The sequence below is a fragment of the Chlorocebus sabaeus genome, chromosome 1, assembly GCF_047675955.1.
Source record: "Chlorocebus sabaeus isolate Y175 chromosome 1, mChlSab1.0.hap1, whole genome shotgun sequence".
In the NCBI taxonomy this organism is placed as follows: domain Eukaryota; kingdom Metazoa; phylum Chordata; class Mammalia; order Primates; family Cercopithecidae; genus Chlorocebus; species Chlorocebus sabaeus.
Window position 1 is genome coordinate 117,338,809 of NC_132904.1, and position 20,986 is coordinate 117,359,794.

General features: G+C 44.3%; 1 protein-coding gene across 3 annotated transcripts in view; it reads left to right on the forward strand.

Annotated features, from left to right (window-relative positions):
- Positions 1 to 20,986, forward strand: part of LOC103248666 (tubulin-specific chaperone cofactor E-like protein) — a 165,423-nt gene that overhangs the window by 94,948 nt on the left and 49,489 nt on the right. For all 3 annotated transcript variants that reach the window (XM_038005084.2, XM_008021233.3, XM_008021232.3), the window contains 3 exons: positions 5,012 to 5,582; positions 7,474 to 8,066; positions 9,293 to 9,866. In XM_038005084.2, the coding sequence (XP_037861012.2) occupies positions 5,012 to 5,582; positions 7,474 to 8,066; positions 9,293 to 9,866 (1,738 nt within the window). The remainder of the gene's footprint in view (positions 1 to 5,011; positions 5,583 to 7,473; positions 8,067 to 9,292; positions 9,867 to 20,986) is intronic.

Genomic DNA, 20,986 nt, shown 5'->3' on the forward strand with positions numbered 1-20,986 from the left:
ATAAGTAAAAATCCATCTAGAAGAAGCATCTCCTTCTAGCTAATATCAGTTCTCATCTTTCTTTCCCACATGAACACCAGTAGTTCAGGGTGCTCCAGTGAAAAGGGAGCCAAGGCCAAGCAGCCCACGGCAATGAGCAGCTTGAGCTCTGGGGCTGGACCTGTTCAAATCCCTACGCCACCACCGCCAGCTGAGTGGCCTGTTTGAGCTCCGTTTTCTTTGTCTGTGAGACGGGGCCCTCTAGGAGGTAGGGCTCCTGGGCTGTTGCTGGCCCTGGCGGCCTGTCCTCAGCACTGGTATACAGGCAGCAGGGAGAAGTGGAGAAAACCTGGCTTTGGAGCTCGACTAGGAGGACTCAGGCTCTGTCACTTGCAAGTCATACCAGCCCCGATCCTCAATTTCCTCATCTGTAAAAGGAGAAAATGATAAGGACCTCCTAAGACTGTTATGAGAATTAAATAGAATAGCCACAGGGCAATGTCCAGTACAAAGTCTGGCACACAGTACGTGCTCGGTGCATGCTGGCTCCCTATGACCATTCCCATGGAACTTTCTTTCAGTTCCAAGACCTATGCCTCTGTGACTCCACTTCTCTCTCCTCCCCCTGCCCCCATCTATATCCTGGGAGAGGTACTGTGGAAGAGGGAAATGGCCAGAACGCAGGCAGAAGAAAAGCAAGCAAACAGGCGAGGCTTATCAGCTGTCTGCTAACCATAGGTTGAGGACAGGATCAGAGGAATGAAACAAGGAATTACACTTGGGGGCAAGAGTTCTCTGGGATCTCCTTCTCTAAGCACTGTGGGACACAAGGACAATGACTCCATAGTGAGAGTGAAAGGGGGTGCAATAAATGAACACGTATGCCAGAAAAAAAAGGTATGAACTGGAACATTACTGACACCCACAGTCACCCAGGTGTCAGGTTAGCCTGAGTGTGACAAGAACAGAGGCAGGGAAACTGGGGTCCTGGGGGTTGTGATGGTGGGGGGACTGTAGAAATATCCAGAGCCAGCCTACCCCATGGCTTCTGCTTTGGGACACAATAAGACTGTGCCCCTTGTTAGCAGGAGCTTAAGTAAGAACAGAGGAGCCCACTCAGCAGTTGACGTATTTGATATTCATAATTATACCAACATTGGGGAAGATTTCCCCTTCCATTTACCAGCACAGAACAATGGATAAGTGTTCAGCACTCTTACTAGCTGACCTTCCCTGTAACATGGTTCTTCTCTCCCTTTTCTCTTATGGTAGGAAAAACCATATTGTAGGCAAGGTTAGCTAGTAAGATTTGGCTAACCCTCTACCTAGGAGATAAGAATAAATTAATCAAGTCCTTGGTTTTTCTTTCCACTTCTAGTTCTCTGCAGGATGGTTTATTTCTCAAGCTTATTTTCTTATTCCCTTCCCCCATTGCTATGATCTAAATATCTGTGTCCCCTCAAAATTCATACGTTGAAATTCTAACTCCTAAGGCGATGGTATAAGGAGGTGGGACCTTGAGGAGGTGATTAGGTCATGAGGGTGGAGCCCTTATGAATGGGATTAGTGCTCTTAGGAGGCCAGAGGGAGCTCATTTCTTCTTTCACCACATGTGAACACAGCTGGAAGGTGCCATTTATGAACCAGAAAGTGGGCTCTTGCCAGACAATGAATCTGCTAGCCCCCTGACCTTAGACTTCCCAGCCTCCAGAACTGTGAGAAATAAATTTCAGTTGTTTATAAGCTACCCAGTTTGTGGTATTTTGTTCTAGCAGCCCAAACAGATTAAAACAGAAGATTGGTACCAGGAGTGGGGTGCTGCTGTAATAAATACCTAAAAATGTGGTAGCAGTCTGGGCACAGTGGCTCACACCTATAATCCCACCACTTTGGGAGGCCAAGGAGGGCAGATTGCTTGAGCTCAGGAGTTCAAGACCAGCCTGGGCAGCATGGCGAAAGCCTGTCTCTCCAAAAAAAATAATTATATATATATATATACACACCAAAATAGCCAGGTGTTGTGGCATGCACCTGTAGTCCCAGCTACTCAGGAGGCTGAGGTGGGAGAATCACTGGAGCCAGGGAAGTTGAGGCTGCAGTAAGCCATGTTTGTGCCACTGCACTCCAGCCTGGAAGACAGAGCAAGACCCTGTCTCAAAAAAAAAAAAAAAAAAAAGTGCTAGCAGCTTTGGGTAATTGGTAGAGGCTGGAAGAGTTTTGAAGTACATTCTAGCAAAAGCCTACATTGTAGTTAAGACAGAGAGATGCATGTGACATCTGCTACAGTAAATGTTGGAAGGGATACTCAAACCATCATCTCATCTCCCAGACAACTCAGAAAGTAGCTACAATGATGACAGGTAAGACCCTTGTTTTTCTCATGTGCCAGAAATCAGTGTGGGTCTAGGACACCCTGGAAAGTTTATGTGCACTTAGAGTCAAGCCCACTGAGGGCTGTTCTAAGACAAGTTATTCTATCCCAGCCCATGAGCATGAGTGTCTGTAGGTGCTAGGCATGGTGAGTGTGAAAAAGAAAATTAACTCTCTCTTTGAAGCTTATCAAGCCACTTACTCACCCGTACTGGATGCCTGGGGCTCACTCTTGATTCTTCCCTCCTTTCTCATGCCCCATTGCAAAACCACCACATCCAGCTGTGTGTGTTCTATAAGCTCATCCCTCCCTCTCATGTCTGCAGCTAGTTTAGGCTCTCAGCCTCATCACCTCCCTGGACTCCTGCAGCAGTTGCCTGTCTGGCTTCTCTGTTTCTAATCTCAACTTCCTTCAAGTTCTTCATGCTAGCCAGAAGGGGCTTTCTAAAACACAAATCTGATGATGTCATTCCCTTGCTTAAGAGCCTTCAGGGGCTCTCCCTACAGAATAGAAATCCAACTTTTGTTTTGTTTTTAACGTTGGCTTAAAAGGCCCTCCAAAATCTGTTCTCAGCACAGAAGCCAGAGCGATTCTTTTAAAGCAGAAGTCAGATCATGCCGACCCTTTGCTTTAAACACTCCCTGGGCTGTCCATCTTGCTCAGAGCCAAAGCCAAAGTCTTTACAATGGCCGACAGGCCCTGCTTGTTCTGGCTGCTCTTCTTACTCTGACGTCATCTGTTGCTGCCCTCTCCTGCTGTCTCTCTCCAGCCACACTGTCCCCCACACCCCTTGTAATCCTGGGAGCACCCAGGTATGCTCCCAACCTAGGGCTGCTGTTCCCTCCTCAAGAGCCAGTCTCACCCCAGATAACCACATGGCTTGCTTCCTTATCTCAGATGTCTCCTTCCCAAGGAGGTCTTGCCTGACCACCCTATTTAAAATTAGAAACCCTTTTCCTTAGCACTATTTATTTATTTATTTATTTTATTATACTTTAAGTTCTAGGGTACATGTACACAACATGCAGGTTTGTTACATATGTATACATGTGCCATGGTGTGCTGCACCCATTAACTCGTCATTTACATTAGGTCTATCTCCTAATGCTATCCCTCCCCCCTCCCCTCACCCCACAACAGGCCCCAGTGTGTGATGATCCCCTTCCTGTGTCCAAGTGTTCTCATTGTTCAATTGCCACCTATGAGTGAGAACATGCAGTGTTTGGTTTTCTGTTCTTGCGATAGTTTGCTGAGAATGGTGGTTTCCAGCTGCATCCATGTCCCTACAAAGGACACGAACTCATCCTTTTTTATGGCTGCTTAGTATTCCATGGTGTATATGTGCCACATTTTCTTAATCCAGTCTGTCATTGATAGACATTTGGGTTGATTCCAAGTCTTTGCTATTGTGAATAGTGCCGCAATAAACATATGTGCCTTAGCACTTTTTAAAAAAGTATTTCCTACTCTTTATTTTTCTGCATTAACACTCATCTGACATAAATGTTTTACTCATTTATTTTGCTTGTTGTTGGTCTCCCTAGCTAAAATACAAGTTCCATGAGGCAGAGATTTTTGTTCATTTCACTTGCTGCTAATCCCCAACTCTTAGAACAGTGCTAGGTACACAGAAAGGCCTAAATACATACTTGTAGAATGAATAGACCTTGCCTGTACCTCCAGCCTCATTTTCAGCCATCTCTTCCCTCTGTAGTCCAGTAACACCTCAGTGTCTGCCCCCCAACCTCACCCAGCTGTTCCTCACCCTCCTGCTCTCTTGTCTTGGATTTCTCTGCCCTTCCCCGACTCTTCCTTTGGCCACTTCTGTTTATCTTTAAAGACCCAGGTTAGACTTAACTGATTCTAAAAACTTTACGTGATTCCCCTACGCTGGATTCAACGTTCATTTACTGTTCTCCCATTGCATCCTCTATTGACTCACAGTTAAAGAGTGTGCTGTAAGTATCAATGCATGTCCCTCTTCTTCAGCAGACTGAGGGCTCCTTGAGGGGCAGGGGCAATTATGTTTTTTAACCCTTTACATCTCAGTTCCTGACATAGTGCTTGGTACCTAGCAGGTGTTTAAATGTGTTGTTGAATGGTTACATGACGTAGTTCTGATACACGGAAGTTACAGAGTACAACACTTGGAGAATACTACATCAGGACAGGCTCAAAGCTAAATGGTGTCCAGCAGTGGACCCAGCACACACTCAAGCTGAGAGTGGGGTCGGGAGAACTAAAGGCAGGAAGGGGGTCCTGGAAAATGCATGACTTAAGCTGAGACTTAAAGAATGGATATTTAGAGGAATGCAGAGGAAAAGGGAGGTGACAGGTCTTTGAAGAAAAGATTTGAAGCTAGCCAAGAGCCAGCCAGGAAAGGTTGACAACCAGACGGTCCCCAGAGGAGTCTGTAGTGGCACTCGGTATGCCACAGCAACCACAGCCCATATACACAGTGCTTGGGCTAGCCCACAAGCAGCTCTCTCCATTTTCCCCTGGGCCTTTGTCTTAACCAGAGGGAAGCCCACTGGAGCCTGGACCATTTAGGTGGCTTCTTTCTGCAGTGTGGAGTTGCTTTGCCTTCCTTTCCTGATCTCTGCTGGAACCCAGTGCCCGGGCGCCTGCTCACCTGCCTTTCACTATTACTGTTGTTGGCAGGTTAATGACCTAGTGACTTCTTTGCCCGTCACCTTAGACTTGGGGACAGTCAAAATCTACCAGAGTGGCATGTCTACTGCTGTGGAAACAGATTTTGGGCTCTTAGTGACTTTTGATGGCCAGCACTACGCCTCCATTTCCATCCCAGGCTCCTATATAAACTCCACCTGTGGACTCTGTGGAAACTATAATAAAAACCCACTGGATGACTTCCTCCGCCCGGATGGCAGGCCAGCCATGTCTGTCCTGGATCTGGGAGAGAGCTGGCGTGTGTACCACGCGGACTGGAAGTGCGACTCCGGCTGCGTGGACAACTGCACCCAATGTGACGCTGCCACTGAAGCCCTCTACTTTGGCTCTGACTACTGCGGCTTCCTCAACAAGACAGATGGGCCCCTGTGGGAGTGTGGCACTGTTGTGGACCCCACTGCTTTTGTGCACAGCTGCGTGTATGACCTGTGCAGTGTGAGGGACAATGGCACGCTCCTCTGCCAAGCCATCCAGGCCTACGCTCTTGTGTGCCAAGCCCTTGGCATTCCAATTGGAGACTGGCGAACCCAGACTGGGTGTGGTAAGCTGGCATCCCATCCCCATGACAGGTCTCTCTTGTGTAGGGGGCAGGGATAGGCTTTGGGGGCTCCTCCAAATGTCCTTGTTAAGGCTTGTGACCCAAGAATGAAGGGGAGGTTGAAATTGCACAAATTACAAAGAACGAATTGTGAAAGGATCTTTGCTTTTGCCCCCACCTAATAGCACAGCCAGGAAACAAGAACCCATTGATGAACATACCTGGTCTGGAAACATGGAAGGCATGGCAAGAAGTCCCTTAGCAGGGGATGGCAGCTCCGGAGTTGAGTGAGGAGGTGGGGTGTCCAGAGGGGGAGGTGGCTACTTTTTAGGCTGTTGAGTTAATGCAGTTGTGGGCCTGGGTCATCAAAACTAGCCCTTGGGAAAACAGCTCCCCTCCCACATGGAACCTGCAGCAATTGTTCCTTGGCACTTTCTTCTTCACTGTTAGACCCTGTAGGGTTTTTGCCCTGCTACTGCTGCAGATGAGCAGTACAGCATATGAGTAAAGAAGCCCTTTTTCTTAAATGTTAAGAGTGGTTAGGAAAAGCCCCAACTTTGAGGGAAATCCTGGCTCTTTTGAATTACACTTTTGGATTAAGCATTTTCTACCATTTAGTTGTCTCATTATTTTTTCCTTGTATCCCACTTAAATATTTATTTCTTTTGCTAGTTATACACAGTTTAAAAACAAATAGATTTCGTTTCCTTCTTAGTCCTTGGTTTTCTCCATATGTGTAAATAGAAGATTGTAATCCATGCATTTGAGAGTACTAGAGAGGTGAGAAGATGTAAAGGTTTCTTTAAGTTCCAAGGCTAGGGGGAGAATTCTTCCTATCAGTATAAGTTGGAGTCACATAAACCATCACGTATCAGATTCAATTCTTAAGAGTTTTGGTCAAACTACAATACAAGCAACTGTATTCTTGCTGTGTGACTGACCAGCCTCTCTTATGACCAGAGCATCCATATTCGGATTCAAGTTGAGACTGAATATGGCTTCTCTTTATCCTTATATAAGCCAAGAGCATCCAAATTATCTAACTCAAATGTTACAATGGCTACAGATAGATATTTTCTAGTGTCACTACTTTACCATCCTCTACATTTCTCTTTCTTTTCTCTCTCTTATTCTGGTGCAATGGACTCTATTTAATTCAGAGAGCTAGTTTACTAGGCCCCTGAGCCCCTGCTTGTTGGATTCAACCAGACTCAAACATTTATGTAGGCCCAGATGTTATTAAACCGAAGATTTCTGAGGCAAGAAGGGCCTTTAGAAGACATCTTGCCTAGTCTCCTGGAGAAATAGCCACACAAATTCTTTGAATTTTTGGAGATAGCCAAGGTTCTTTCTTATTTTTAAAATCCCAGGGAATTCATCCCCACAATCTTCCTTGGTCACACTTAGGTATTTTAAGTACCTCCCTGTTACAAATTTGACGTTTTCAAATTACTCCTCTAATGGTTACATTTTTCATTTCTCCTGAAAATTGGATTTATTTCCTTCTAAGAATGGGCCATGCTCTTTAAAATCAGATCAATTTATATGTCCATCAGTGGAAGGTCTTAAAACATCTCGATAGTGTGGATCACCAAATAATAAACCTATATTGGGTAATCAGTAGTCTAGAAAGGATGGCATCCTGAAAGTTTAATTTTAGTCAAGATGATCAAATTCCAATAGAAGTTCACAGTCCAATCACGCTGCTCAGTAGTTATTAGGAGAGTCACTGAGCTGGGTTTTACAGATACAACCTCAATTCTCTCTTCCCCGAGTGGCCGCTTGACCCTCACTCTAGGAACTAAATGATCCAGGAGGAGCGTTAAGATTCTGGCCGGCTGGCAGTCGGGGTCCATTCACCTTGTTATCGGCTCTTTTCCTTTCCCCGCGTCAGTGTCCACGGTGCAGTGCCCGAGCTTCAGCCACTACTCCGTGTGCACCAGCAGCTGCCCCGACACGTGCTCCGACCTGACGGCCTCGCAGAACTGCGCCACGCCGTGCACGGAGGGCTGCGAGTGCAACCAGGGCTTCGTCCTCAGCACCAGCCAGTGCGTCCCGCTGCACAAGTGCGGCTGCGACTTCAATGGCCACTACTACACCATGGGGGAGTTCTTCTGGGCCACGGCCAACTGCACGGTGCAGTGCCTGTGCGAGGAGGGTGGGGACATCTACTGCTTCAACAAGACCTGCAGCAGCGGGGAGGTGTGCGCCGTGGAGGACGGCTACCAGGGCTGCTTCCCTAAGCGGGAGACCGTGTGCCTGCTCAGCCAGAACGAGGTGCTGCACACCTTTGATGGCGCCGCCTACGCCTTCCCCTCCGAGTTCTCCTACACCCTCCTGAAGACCTGCCCTGAGCGCCCAGAGTACTTGGAAATCGACATCAACAAGAAGAAGCCTGATGCAGGACCTGCTTGGCTGCGGGGACTTCGGATCCTGGTGGCCAACCAGGAGGTCAAGATAGGAGGCATCGGGGCTTCGGAAGTCAAGGTAAGGCTCCTTGCTCCTTTGGAGGGGTTCCTGGTACGTCTAGCCAGGAGGAGGATCTGCCTCTGCTATGAGTGGATTTTGGGAAGAAGATGGCTGCAACCAGGAGTGTTTTCTAATGATCTGCACCAAATAAGACTTATCAGGTGGAGAAATGGCATGCAGCTGGGATTTCTCCAATTAGAGCAGGACCAGCTCTCCGGAATAGCAAATACTTACAGAACACTTACTATGTGCCAAGCACTATTCTAAGCTCCTTATAAGCAGTATCACACTTCATCTTATGATCCTCATTTTATAGATGAGAAAGCTGAGGAGCAGACAGGCTAAGTAACTTCCACAGGGACACATAACTGTGAAGGGGGATTCACACCCGCCTGGCTGGCTCCGGAATCTGTGCTCTTAACCCTTGCACCCTACTAACTCCCCTGCCTGTAGATGCCAGTCTATGTGGGACGATGTAAGGGGCGACTCCCACCCCTCTGACCTGCTCTGAAAAACCCATCATTAGGCACCCAGACTCATAGATCCTTAGCTCTAGAAGGAATCTTGAGAATTATCGAGTGCAGCTCCTCATTTCACATGAAGATACTAAGAGGGTAAGTGAAGGTCCCACAGCTAATTGTTGCAGAACTGGGATGCAATATGCATTTTATGTCACCTGAAGTCTAGTTTGGAAAACAAAAGCCAACACGGTACTGCCCAAGGAGATAATAAAATACACATCCACAAACTGGAAGGGATGTGTTTTTATTCCCATTGCCACATTGGCAGAGATTTATTTGCTAATAGACTAGTAGGAAGTAGATAGATGAATGGACACCTAGATCATTAGAGATATCCTATGTGCCCTGGAGGAGCTGGGACACAGGAAAAGTAAGATTGGAAGAGAAAAGGAGCCAGAAAGGCGGGAAAGGAGGGGAATTGTTTTGAAAGGTACCAAAACAGAGATGCCAGGCAGCAGGAGGGAGCCACGTATCTAAGGCGATTTTTGCTCACCTTTCAGTTTAGTTTGTTATGGGCTAGCTTTGGGTCCAGAACATACATATAAACAGCAAATGGGTCTAATCAGGGGAATCCAAAAAGAAAGAAATGTGTGGGTTCCATCAGCTTCTTGACCTCTCTCAAAAGGCTAGCAATAGGGCAGACCATGTCTTTATCCCACAGCCTAGGAAATGGGGAGTCCTCTGTGTGTCCCTGGAAATGATAAGAATGATTTGCTTTTTCAGTTGAATGGTCAGGAAGTGGAATTGCCTTTTTTCCATCCTTCGGGGAAGCTGGAAATTTATCGAAACAAAAACAGTACGACAGTGGAGTCCAGGGGCGTGGTGACTGTCCAGTACTCAGACATAGGTCTGTTGTACATCCGGCTGTCCACCACATACTTCAACTGCACGGGGGGCTTATGCGGCTTCTTCAACGCCAACATCAGTGACGAGTTCTGTCTCCCCAATGGCAAGTGCACAGACAACCTGGCAGTGTTCCTGGAAAGCTGGACAACTTTCGAGGAGATCTGCAACGGGGAGTGTGGGGACCTGCTGAAGGCCTGCAACAATGACTCCGAGCTGCTCAAGTTCTATCGAAGCCGCTCCAGGTGTGGCATCATCAACGACCCCTCCAACAGCTCCTTCCTGGAGTGCCATGGGGTGGTGAACGTCACTGCCTACTACCGCACCTGCCTCTTCCGCCTGTGCCAGAGTGGGGGCAATGAGTCAGAGCTCTGTGACTCTGTGGCCCGGTATGCAAGCGCCTGCAAGAATGCCGATGTGGAGGTGGGGCCCTGGCGGACCTATGACTTCTGCCGTAAGTTGGGGTTGGATTCTGGGAGAGGCTTTCTAGGTCGGAAATAGATGCCGTACTGGGCCTTACCCAGGACTTCCCTTCCAGGTGGGACTGAGCCCAAGGGCGATGTTAATGACTGTGTATACCTGCCCTGGTCTGATGTGTTCTCCCAAAGACTCATCACCCCAAACCAGATAGCTTTTCATCTTCACTTTTGTTCCTAACTGCACAGTACTTCTTCACTGTAGAACAATTAGCCATCCTATTTACATGTGGCTTTATCTAGCAGAAGGTAGAGGCACCATGTCAAAGGACTCTGTAGGTGCCTTCTCCCTTGGCAAAGAAGAGCTGCATTCATTTCGATAGGAAGTGATCGGCTAGGGCGCCTTTAGGGCATAGAGATTAGCAGGCTCCCCAGGGCAAACCTGACAATGGGCATTAAGAGAGTCCTGTGTTACTGGCTTTTAATTTTGTCCCAAGAGTGTCTGACTCCTCTCAACAAGGCAGTGGAAAGTACTAGTAGTAATTAGAATACTTACTGGGAAGGCCTGATATATAACACCCTTGGTTATTGGGGAGGCCAGAGGGAGGAGTAACATGGCAAAAGGCAGAGCCCACTCCTGGAGCTAGAACTACCTCATCTGGCCTTCGGCACACATCCCTCTCCTACCACGAAGGTGGGCCCTGCACCAAAGCCAAAGCCACCATTAAGATTCCATCCGTGACAGCTGTTTATCTGTCCTCCATTTTTAGTCAGCAAAAGTATTTTTTAATTTGAAATAATTTTAGACTTACAGAAAAGTTGCAGGAATAATACAGTCTACCATTCTCTCAGATTCTCTAATCGTTAACATTTTAACACATTTTCTTTCTAATTTTGTCTCTAAAAATATACTCACTGTTTTTCTAAACCACTTGAGAGCAAGTTGCTGTCATTATGCCTGTTTGTACCTAAATATTTCAGTGTGTTTCCTAAGAATAAGAACATTTATATGACCATAACATAATCATTAAAATCAGGATATTGCCATTGATACAATACTATTATGTAATCTGAAGACCATGTTCATATTTTGTTAGTGGTTCCAATAATGTCTTTTATAGCCAAAACAACAAACAAAAAAACCCTGGAGTCCAATCCACGTTCACATGTTGCATCTTAATATGATGTCTCTATGGGCGCCTTTAATCTGGAGTAGGTCCTCAGTCTTCGACGTTCATCGTCTGAGTGTTTTTGAAGAGTACAGGCCAGTTATTTTGCAGACTGTTTCTCAGTTTGAGTTGGCTTATATTTCTTCCTGGTTACATTGAAATTATGCATTTTTGGCAGGAATACCACAAAAGCAATGACGTGTCTTCTCAACGTGTCATATCTGGAGGACTCTGATGTTGGTTTGTCCCGTTACACTGAGCATGATAGATTCGATCACTTGCTTAAGGTAGTGTCTGTCAGGTTTCTCCATTGAAAGTTACTGTTTTTTACCATATAATTACTACATATTTTTCAGGGAGATGCTTTAAATTTAGGTAGCTATTCTATTTCTCAAGCTTTCATACGCTAGATTTAGCATCCAGTGATAATTTTTGCCTGAATCATTTATTATTGTTTGTGAAATGGCTATTTTTTTCTAATTCAATGGCTCCTGCATTTATTGGTTGGCATTCTACTGTAAAGAGATGTCTTTTTATTTATTTTTGTTTATTTAGATGAGTATGAACTCATCATGGATTCCTACTTAACCGATTGTATCTGTTATCATAATTTGTTTTTATGCTCAAATTGTTCCATATACGGCCAGTGGGAGTTCCTTCCAGCAGTGGTTTCTGTTGACATTTGCGTCATCATTCATTGCTTTCCACAAGGCACAATGTACTCCGGGCTCATCTTGCACTTTCTCTGCTCCAGCCTTGGATTAGCCATTTCTCCAAGGATCTTTGGTTCCTTCCAGCGGAGCACAGTATTGAGGAGATAGGATCTGGGTGTCAGGTATGCCCACTTCTTCCTAGAGTGTCATTGATTCTAGCATTCCCTAGTGAAGAGAGTGAGGAAATGCATGTATTGCCTATACACACCCTCCATGCACATTTTTATGTAGCTAGGTACGTCGCTTTATCTTTTTATCTATCTCTGTCTCTATCTCACCATGAGTTCACACTGAACCTACAATTTCAGCCCAATACCACAGAGTTTTCTAGTTTTCCTTTTTTTTTTTTTTTTTTTTTTTTTTTTTTTTTTGAGACGGAGTCTCACTCTGTCACCCAGGCTCGAGTGTGGTGGCATGATCTCGGCTCACTGCAACCTCCGCCTCCCAGGTTCAAGGGATTCTCCTGCTTGAGCTTCCCGAGTAGCTGGGATTGTAGGCGCCTGCCACTGCACCTGGCTAACTTTTTTTTTTTTTTTTTTTTTTGTATTTTTAGTAGAGATGGGGTTTCACCATCTTGGCCAGGTGGTCTTGAACTCCTGACCTCGTGATCCATCCACCTTGGTCTCCCAAAGTACTGAGATTACAGGCGTGAGCCACTGCGCCCGGCCAGTTTTCCATTTTTTAGTTTCTTTTATCTGAGAGTGAGAAACCTGGCCCACTGTATTTCCTCCTAAGTTTGTTTATTTTCTTAGCTTCTTATTTTGAAATAATTTCAAAGCTACATAAGAGAACACCTGTATACCCATTGCTCAGATTAACCTATTGATAACATTTGTTCATGTGTTTTATCATTCCCTCCCTTTCCCTGTCTCTTCCTTCCTCCCTCCCTGCCCTTCATGTGAGACTGAGTTGCAGACTTCATGCCTCGTTACCCCTAAAACTTCAGTATGTATTTCCTTAGAGTACGGGCATTTACGTACATAACCACAGTACAGTTTTCAACCTTAGGAAACTTAACATTGCTACAGTAATTTAACGTCCATATTCCAATTTTGTCAGTTGACTGAGCAATGTTCTTTACAGCTCTTTTGGGGTGCCAGGGTGGGGCACTCAGTACAGACCTAGTTTAGAATCACACATTGCATTTCATTGTCATATCTCTTTAGTCTCCTTTAATCTGGAACAATGAGTTAGTTTTCTTTGTCTTTTCTGACATGGGCATTTTTGAAGAACACAGCCTCCTGCTTTTTGAAACAGAATGGCCCTCCATAAACAGAATGACCCTCCATTGGGGTTGATGTTCCTTCCTGAGGAGCTTCAGCTGTGCATCTCCACTTAGCCTCCTGGGCAGGTGCCATGTGGTTTTTCTCATGGAATCACAGCACACACAGAAGCACGATCTTGTCCAGCCTCCCCCCATTGGTGATGTGCACGTTGATTCCCTGGTCAAGCTGTTGTCAAATGTCTCTGCTGTAGAGTCACTATGAGCTTTCCCTTGCAATCTGTGGGGAGATACTTTAAGACTTGCAAATATCCTGTCAGTCTGTCTGTCTGTCTATCTCTCTATCTATCAGTCATCTTCTCAATCTGGACATGGATGCCTGTTTTTTCCAGTGGTCTGTATTTCATCTTCCATGTATTAATTATTTTCAGTGTTAAAATTGCTCTGGATTGGCCTGTAGGAGCTCCTTCAAGCTGGCTCCTGTGTCCCTTTGGCATGCCTCTGTCATTTTTTTTTTTTTTTTTTTTGAGCACTTTCTTCCTTTTGGCATAACAAGGTGCTTCACGCTCATCTTTTAATCTTCCCTGCCCCATGCTGGAATCTGCGTGACTCCAGGAAGCCCTGCTGAGTGGGGAATGTTGTTAGAAACCAAGATGTAAGGGAGGTGTCCCCGTTGCTCTTGGGGTGTCTTTGCTTTGCCTCTAGGTCCTTTCAACAGACAGAGCTGAAAACCAACACACACACCACACACTACACACACACACACACACACACACACACACACACACACACACACATCTTTTTAACTCTATGATTCCTGACCTTGGGAAATCCAAGGAGCGTGTGGAGAGCTTAGTGGTTGTCATCTCAGACAAGGGCAGTTGTATCCCTGGTGAGCCCCAGGGAGGGACCTAATAGCAGATGCCGTGAGAACCTCCACAGTTCCTGTTGGCCACCACATCCGGTGGGGCCTTATCAGACTTTCCCAAAGCTTTTTCATCCACCTCCCTATATCCTCTTTTGTCCTATCTCCAGCTTATCCAACACAATCTCTGTTTCTGCTCCCACACTGAGCCTCCCAGTTGTGTTTCATTCATGCTACAGGATTGCCGAGTCTCCCCCATACCAAATCTGTTCTGTTTCCAGGCCATTTCGGTGCGGTCCTTTTAGACTGCTAACTCCTACCCGGCAGGGGATGTTTCTGAGTTGTTTTTGTGCTGCACGGAGCACAGTTTGGTGACGTCGTGTGTGCCAAGTTAGCAGGGTGTGATGGTGATATTCCCTGTTTCCCTGCGTGTGACAGCTACTGAGAAGAGCTTCTCACTATCCCTCATCTGGGCCTGCAAACCTGGAGGAAGTTCTTATCATGTCTTTTTTAGGGAAGATGTGGGCAGAAGCAGTCACATGGAACATGGCTTTCTTGGGCTGAGGGCCAGGGCTCCGACTTGAGATGTCCCCCAGGATATCTCATCTAGATCTTGTGTACATGGATCTGGCGAGAAGGACTGGATACTGCCCACTTGATTCATCAGGCCTCCAAGTACTAAGGGATTAATCTGGTCGGAGTCTTGCAGAGTGGGGATCGAACTGGACGACAGCTGTCAATCAGGAACACAATCTTCTTTGAACCTAGAGACAGACAACGGCTGCCTCTGTGTTCAGATATTTTTAACTGGCCCTCCTGTTGGCGGAGCCAGGCTGCCCAATTAAATAATTTCACAGAGGCATTCCAGGGCCTACGGGAAGTTTTATTACTCGACGTCTGTATGTTCCAGACTTTCAGACAAATTCAGACAACACAATAAGTCATAAAGTGAGAGCCATTTAAATAAGTCATGCCATTTGCTATCACCATAAATCTGCAGTCAGTGTTAGAACATTCATAATTTAGAGACAAATGTGAAAATCCCTCTATACAGACATATATAATCAGTGCCGAACTAGCCTTCAACTTCGAAGCTGTATGGTATTGTAGTCAATGGGAGTGGAGATAGTCCTCTAGCCCAGAGGAAAAAATGATTGACTTCCAGCCCACAGTGCAGAACTGTTGTATCGGTACTTGTGGGCAGAGCTATTATTGCCATGCAATTTATTTTTCTGTAATGCCCTCTGTGTCCTTGGATTGTAAAACAGTATTAAGGAGTGACAGTATGTATATGAGCCAAAGAAAGTTTTAAAGGTGAGATCTTATTTTCCCGGAGGATGGTGGGGACCTCCGCTGATCTTTAGGTTGCACAGGCTTGTAGGAGGCTTCTCCTGTGCTCCTGAGTTCTGTCCCTGCCCCTGGTAAATTGTGACCCATTAAAGTAATAGTGAGAGATGGGAAGTATGCCTGCGACACAGTGAGTATCCCGTGCTGTTATCATTTTATGTGCCTTTTTTTTTTCAGACGGAGTCTCGCTCTGTCACCCAGGCTGGAGTACAGTGGCGCAATCTCTTCTCCCTGCAACCTCCACCTCCCAGGTTCAAGCAATTCTAGTGCCTCAGCCTCTCAAGTAGCTTGGATTACAGTCATGTGCTACTACGCCTGGCTAATTTTTTTTTTGTATTGTTAGTAGAGACTGGGTTTCACCACGTTGGCCAGGCTGTCTTGAACTCCTGACCTCAGGTGATCTGCCCGCCTCAGCCTCCTAAAGTGCTGGGATTACAGTTGTGTGCCGTGCTTTTTGACCAAGAGACTTACCTTTCAAGGAAGGCTTCTGGGAAGATGGGCAATTTGAAGAGAGACTTGAAGGATAGGTGGGATTTTGGCTTTGTGGGTCGGGGGCTGTCCAGGAAGGTGAAAGCGCATGAACAGAGGGGCTGTGGAGTGATGACCTCCTTTGCAGAGAATGATGAGGAGGTGGACGAGGCCAGAGGGCACCAAGAACAGAGAAATGAAAGACAAAAGGAGAGACTACAAGCCAATCTACAGAGTAAAAATACCTACATATAGCCTGTCTGTGTAACAGAAGGAGGTGCAAAGAGGAGAAAGGGCATACCATTGATGAAGACCCTCTTGATAGATTAGATTATTAACCCTCAAAACAACTGTGCTAGCTAAATGTGGTTCATACTTAATGAAAGAGGAAACAGAAGCCCTGAAGACAGGAAATAACATCCCAGAGTTAAGTTAGCAGCATCCACAGGTCTCTGTGGTCCCAAAACATACAGTAATCCCTCTCCAGAGTCTTTGAGTCAGTGGACCCAGATTCAATCTCAGTCTGGCACTTACTAGTTAGATTAAGTTAAATCATCAAACTTCAGTTTCCTCACCTGTGAGATAAGAGTAATAAAATTTCCCTTACTTTCCAGGTTGTTGAGATAAGGTACCCAAAAGTGCCTAGGACAGGGTCTGGCATGTAGCAGATGCTCAATTCTGGGTCCCAGACTCAAAATCTTTTTTTTTTTTTAAAGAAGGAAGAGGGTTTTTTTTTTTTTTTAATTTTAATTATTATTATTATTATTATACTTTAAGTTCTAGGGTACATGTGCATAACATGCAGGTTTGTTACATATGTATACTTGTACCATGTTGGTGTGCTATACCCATCAACTCATCAGCACCCATCAACTCGTCATTTACATCAGGTATAACTTCCAGTGCAATCCCTCCCCCCTCCCCCGTCCCCATGATAGGCCCCAGTGTGTGATGTTCCCCTTCCCGAGTCCAAGTGATCTCATTGTTCAGTTCCCACCTATGATTGAGAACATGCAGTGTTTGGTTTTCTGTCCTTGCAAAAGTTTGCTCAGAATGATGGCTTCCAGCTGCATCCATGTCCCTACAAAGGACACAAACTCATCCTTTTTTATGGCCACATAGTATTCCATGGTGTATATGTGCCACATTTTCTTAATCCAGTCTGTCACTGATGGACATTTGGGTTGATTCCAAGTCTTTGCTATTGTGAATAGTGCCGCAATAAACATACGTGTGCATGTGTCTTTATAGCAGCATGATTTATAATCCTTTGGGTATATACCCAGTAATGGGATGGCTGGGTCATATGGTACTTCTGGTTCTAGATCCTTGAGGAATCGCCATAATGTTTTCTATAATGGTTGAACTAGTTTACAATCCCACCAACAGTGTAAAAGTGTTCCTATTTCTCCACATCCTCACCAGCACCTGTTGTTTCCTGACTTTTTAATGATTGCCATTCTAACTGGTGTGAGATGGTATCTCATTGTGGTTTTGATTTGCATTTCTCTGATGGCCAGTGATGATGAGCATTTTTTCATGTGTCTGTTGGCTGTATGAATGTCTTCTTTTGAGAAATGTCTGTTCATATCCTTTGCCCACTTTTTGATGGGGTTGTTTGTTTTTTTCTTGTAAATTTGAGTTCTTTGTAGGTTCTGGATATTAGCCCTTTGTCAGATGAGTAGATTGCAAAAATTTTCTCCCATTCTGTAGGTTGCCTGTTGACTCTGATGGTAGTTTCTTTTGCTGTGCACAAGCTCTTTAGTTTAATTAGATCCCATTTGTCAATTTTGGCTTTTGTTGCCATTGCTTTTGGTGTTTTAGACATGAAATCCTTGCCCATGCCTATGTCCTGAATGGTATTACCTAGGTTTTCTTCTAGGGTTTTTATGGTATTAGGTCTAACGTTTAAGTCTCTAATCCATCTTGAATTAATTTTCGTATAAGGAGTAAGGAAAGGATCCAGTTTCAGCTTTCTACTTATGGCTAGCCAATTTTCCCAGCACCATTTATTAAATAGGGAATCCTTTCCCCATTTCTTGTTTTTCTCAGGTTTGTCAAAGATCAGATGGCTGTAGATGTGTGGTATTATTTCTGAGGACTCTGTTCTGTTCCATTGGTCTATATCTCTGTTTTGGTACCAGTACCATGCTGTTTTGGTTACTGTAGCCTTGTAGTATAGTTTGAAGTCAGGTAGCGTGATACCTCCAGCTTTGTTCTTTTGACTTAGGATTGTCTTGGCAATGCAGGCTCTTTTTTGGTTCCATATGAACTTTAAAGCAGTTTTTTCCAATTCTGTGAAGAAATTCATTGGTAGCTTGATGGAGATGGCCTTGAATCTATAAATTACCTTGGGCAGTATGGCCATTTTCACGATATTGATTCTTCCTATCCATGAGCATGGTATGTTCTTCCATTTGTTTGTGTCCTCTTTTATTTCACTGAGCAGTGGTTTGTAGTTCTCCTTGAAGAGGTCCTTTACATCCCTTGTAAGTTGGATTCCTAGGTATTTTATTCTCTTTGAAGCAATTGTGAATGGGAGTTCATTCATAATTTGGCTCTCTGTTTGTCTGTTACTGGTGTATAAGAATGCTTGTGATTTTTGCACATTGATTTTGTATCCTGAGACTTTGCTGAAGTTTCTTATCAGCTTAAGGAGATTTTGGGCTGAGACAATGGGGTTTTCTAAGTATACAATCATGTCATCTGCAAACAGGGACAATTTGACTTCTTCTTTTCCTAACTGAATACCCTTTATTTCTTTCTCTTACCTGATTGCCCTAGCCAGAACTTCCAACACTATGTTGAATAGGAGTGGTGAGAGACAGCATTCCTGTCTTGTGCCAGCTTTCAAAGGGAATTTTTCCCATTTTTGCCCATTCAGTATGATATTGGCTGTGGGTTTGTCATAAATAGCTCTTATTATTTTGAGGTACGTTCCATCAATACCGAATTTATTGAGCGTTTTTAGCATGAAGGGCTGTTGAATTTTGTCAAAAGCCTTTTCTGCATCTATTAAGATAATCATGTGGTTTTTGTCTTTGGTTCTGTTTATATGCTGGATTACGTTTATTGATTTGTGTATGTTGAACCAGCCTTGCATCCCAGGGATGAAGCCCATTTGATCATGGTGGATAAGCTTTTTGATATGCTGCTGGATCTGGTTTGCCAGTATTTTATTGAGGATTTTTGCATCGATGTTCATCAGGGATATTGGTCTAAAATTCTCTTTTTTTGTTGTGTCTCTGCCAGGCTTTGGTATCAGGATGATGTTGGTCTCATAAAATGAGTTAGGGAGGATTCCCTCTTTTTCTATTGATTGGAATAGTTTCAGAAGGAATGGTACCAGCTCCTCCTTGTACCTATGCTAGAATTCACCTGTGAATCCATCTGGTCCTGGACTTTTTTTGGTTGGTAGGCTATTAATTATTGCCTCAATTTCAGAGCCTGCTATTGGTCTATTCAGGGATTCAGCTTCTTCCTGGTTTAGTCTTGGGAGAGTGTAAGTGTCCAGGAAATTATCCATTTCTTCTAGATTTTCTAGTTTATTTGTGTAGAGGTGTTTATAGTATTCTCTGATGGTAGTTTGTATTTCTGTGGGGTCGGTGGTGATATCCCCTTTATCATTTTTTATTGCATCTATTTGATTCTTCTCTCTTTTCTTCTTTATTAGTCTTGCTAGCAGTCTATCAATTTTGTTGATCTTTTCAAAAAACCAACTCCTGGATTCATTGATTTTTTGGAGGGTTTTTTGTGTCTCTATCTCCTTCAGTTCTGCTCTGATCTTAGTTATTTCTTGCCTTCTGCTAGCTTTTGAATGTGTTTGCTCTTGCTTCTCTAGTTCTTTTAATTGTGATGTTAGAGTGTCAATTTTAGATCTTTCCAGCTTTCTCTTGTGGGCATTTAGTGCTATAAATTTTCCTCTACAAAACTGCTTTAAATGTATCCCAGAGATTCTGGTATGTTGTATCTTTGTTCTCATTGGTTTCAAAGAACATCTTTATTTCTGCCTTCATTTCGTTATGTACCCAGTAGTCATTCAGGAGCAGGTTATTCAGTTTCCATACAGTTGAGCGGTTTTGATTGAGTTTCCTAGTCCTGAGTTCTAGTTTGATTGCACTGTGGTCTGAGAGATAGTTTGTTATAATTTCTGTTCTTGTACATTTGCTGAGGAGTGCTTTACTTCTAATTATGTGGTCAATTTTGGAATAAGTGTGGTGTGGTGCTGAGAAGAATGTATATTCTGTTGATTTGGGGTGGAGAGTTCTGTAGATGTCTATTAGGTCTGCTTGCTGCAGAGATGAGTTCAATTCCTGGATATCCTTGTTAACTTTCTGTCTCGTTGATCTGTCTAATGTTGACAGTGGGGTGTTGAAGTCTCCCAATATTATTGTATAGGAGTCTAAGTCTCTTTGTAAGTCTCTAAGGACTTGCCTTATGAATCTGGGTGCGCCTGTATTGGGTGCATATATATTTAGGATAGTTAGCTCTTCCTGTTGAATTGATCCCTTTACCATTATGTAATGGCCTTCTTTGTCTCTTTTGATCTTTGATGGTTTAAAGTCTGTTTTATCAGAGACTAGGATTGCAACCCCTGCTTTTTTTTGTTCTCCATTTGCTTGGTAGATCTTCCTCCATCCCTTTATTTTGAGCCTATGTATGTCTCTGCATGTGAGATGGGTCTCCTGAATACAGCAAACTGATGGGTCTTGACTCTTTATCCAGTTTGCTGGTCTGTGTCTTTTAATTGGAGCATTTAGTCCATTTACATTTAAGGTTAATATTGTTATGTGTGAACTTGATCCTGCCATTATGATATTAACTGGTTATTTTGCTCGTTAGTTGATGCAGTTTCTTCCTAGCCTCGATGGTCTTTACATTTTGGCATGTTTTTGCAATGGCTGGTACCGGTTGTTCCTTTCCATGTTTAGTGCTTCCTTCAGGGTCTCTTGTAAGGCAGGCCTAGTGGTGACAAAATCTCTAAGCATTTGCTTATCTGTAAAGGATTTTATTTCTCCTTCACTTATGAAACTTAGTTTGGCTGGATATGAAATTCTGGGTTTAAAATTCTTTTATTTAAGAATGTTGAATATTGGCCCGCACTCTCTTCTGGCTTGTAGAGTTTCTGCCGAGAGATCTGCTGTTAGTCTGATGGGCTTCCCTTTGTGGGTAACGCGACCTTTCTCTCTGGCTGCCCTTAAGATTTTTTCCTTCATTTCAACTTTGGTGAATCTGGCAATTATGTGTCTTGGAGTTGCTCTTCTCGAGGAGCATCTTTGTGGCGTTCTCTGTATTTCCTGAATTTGAATGTTGGCCTGCCCTACTAGGTTGGGGAAGTTCTCTTGGATGATATCCTGAAGAGTGTTTTCCAACT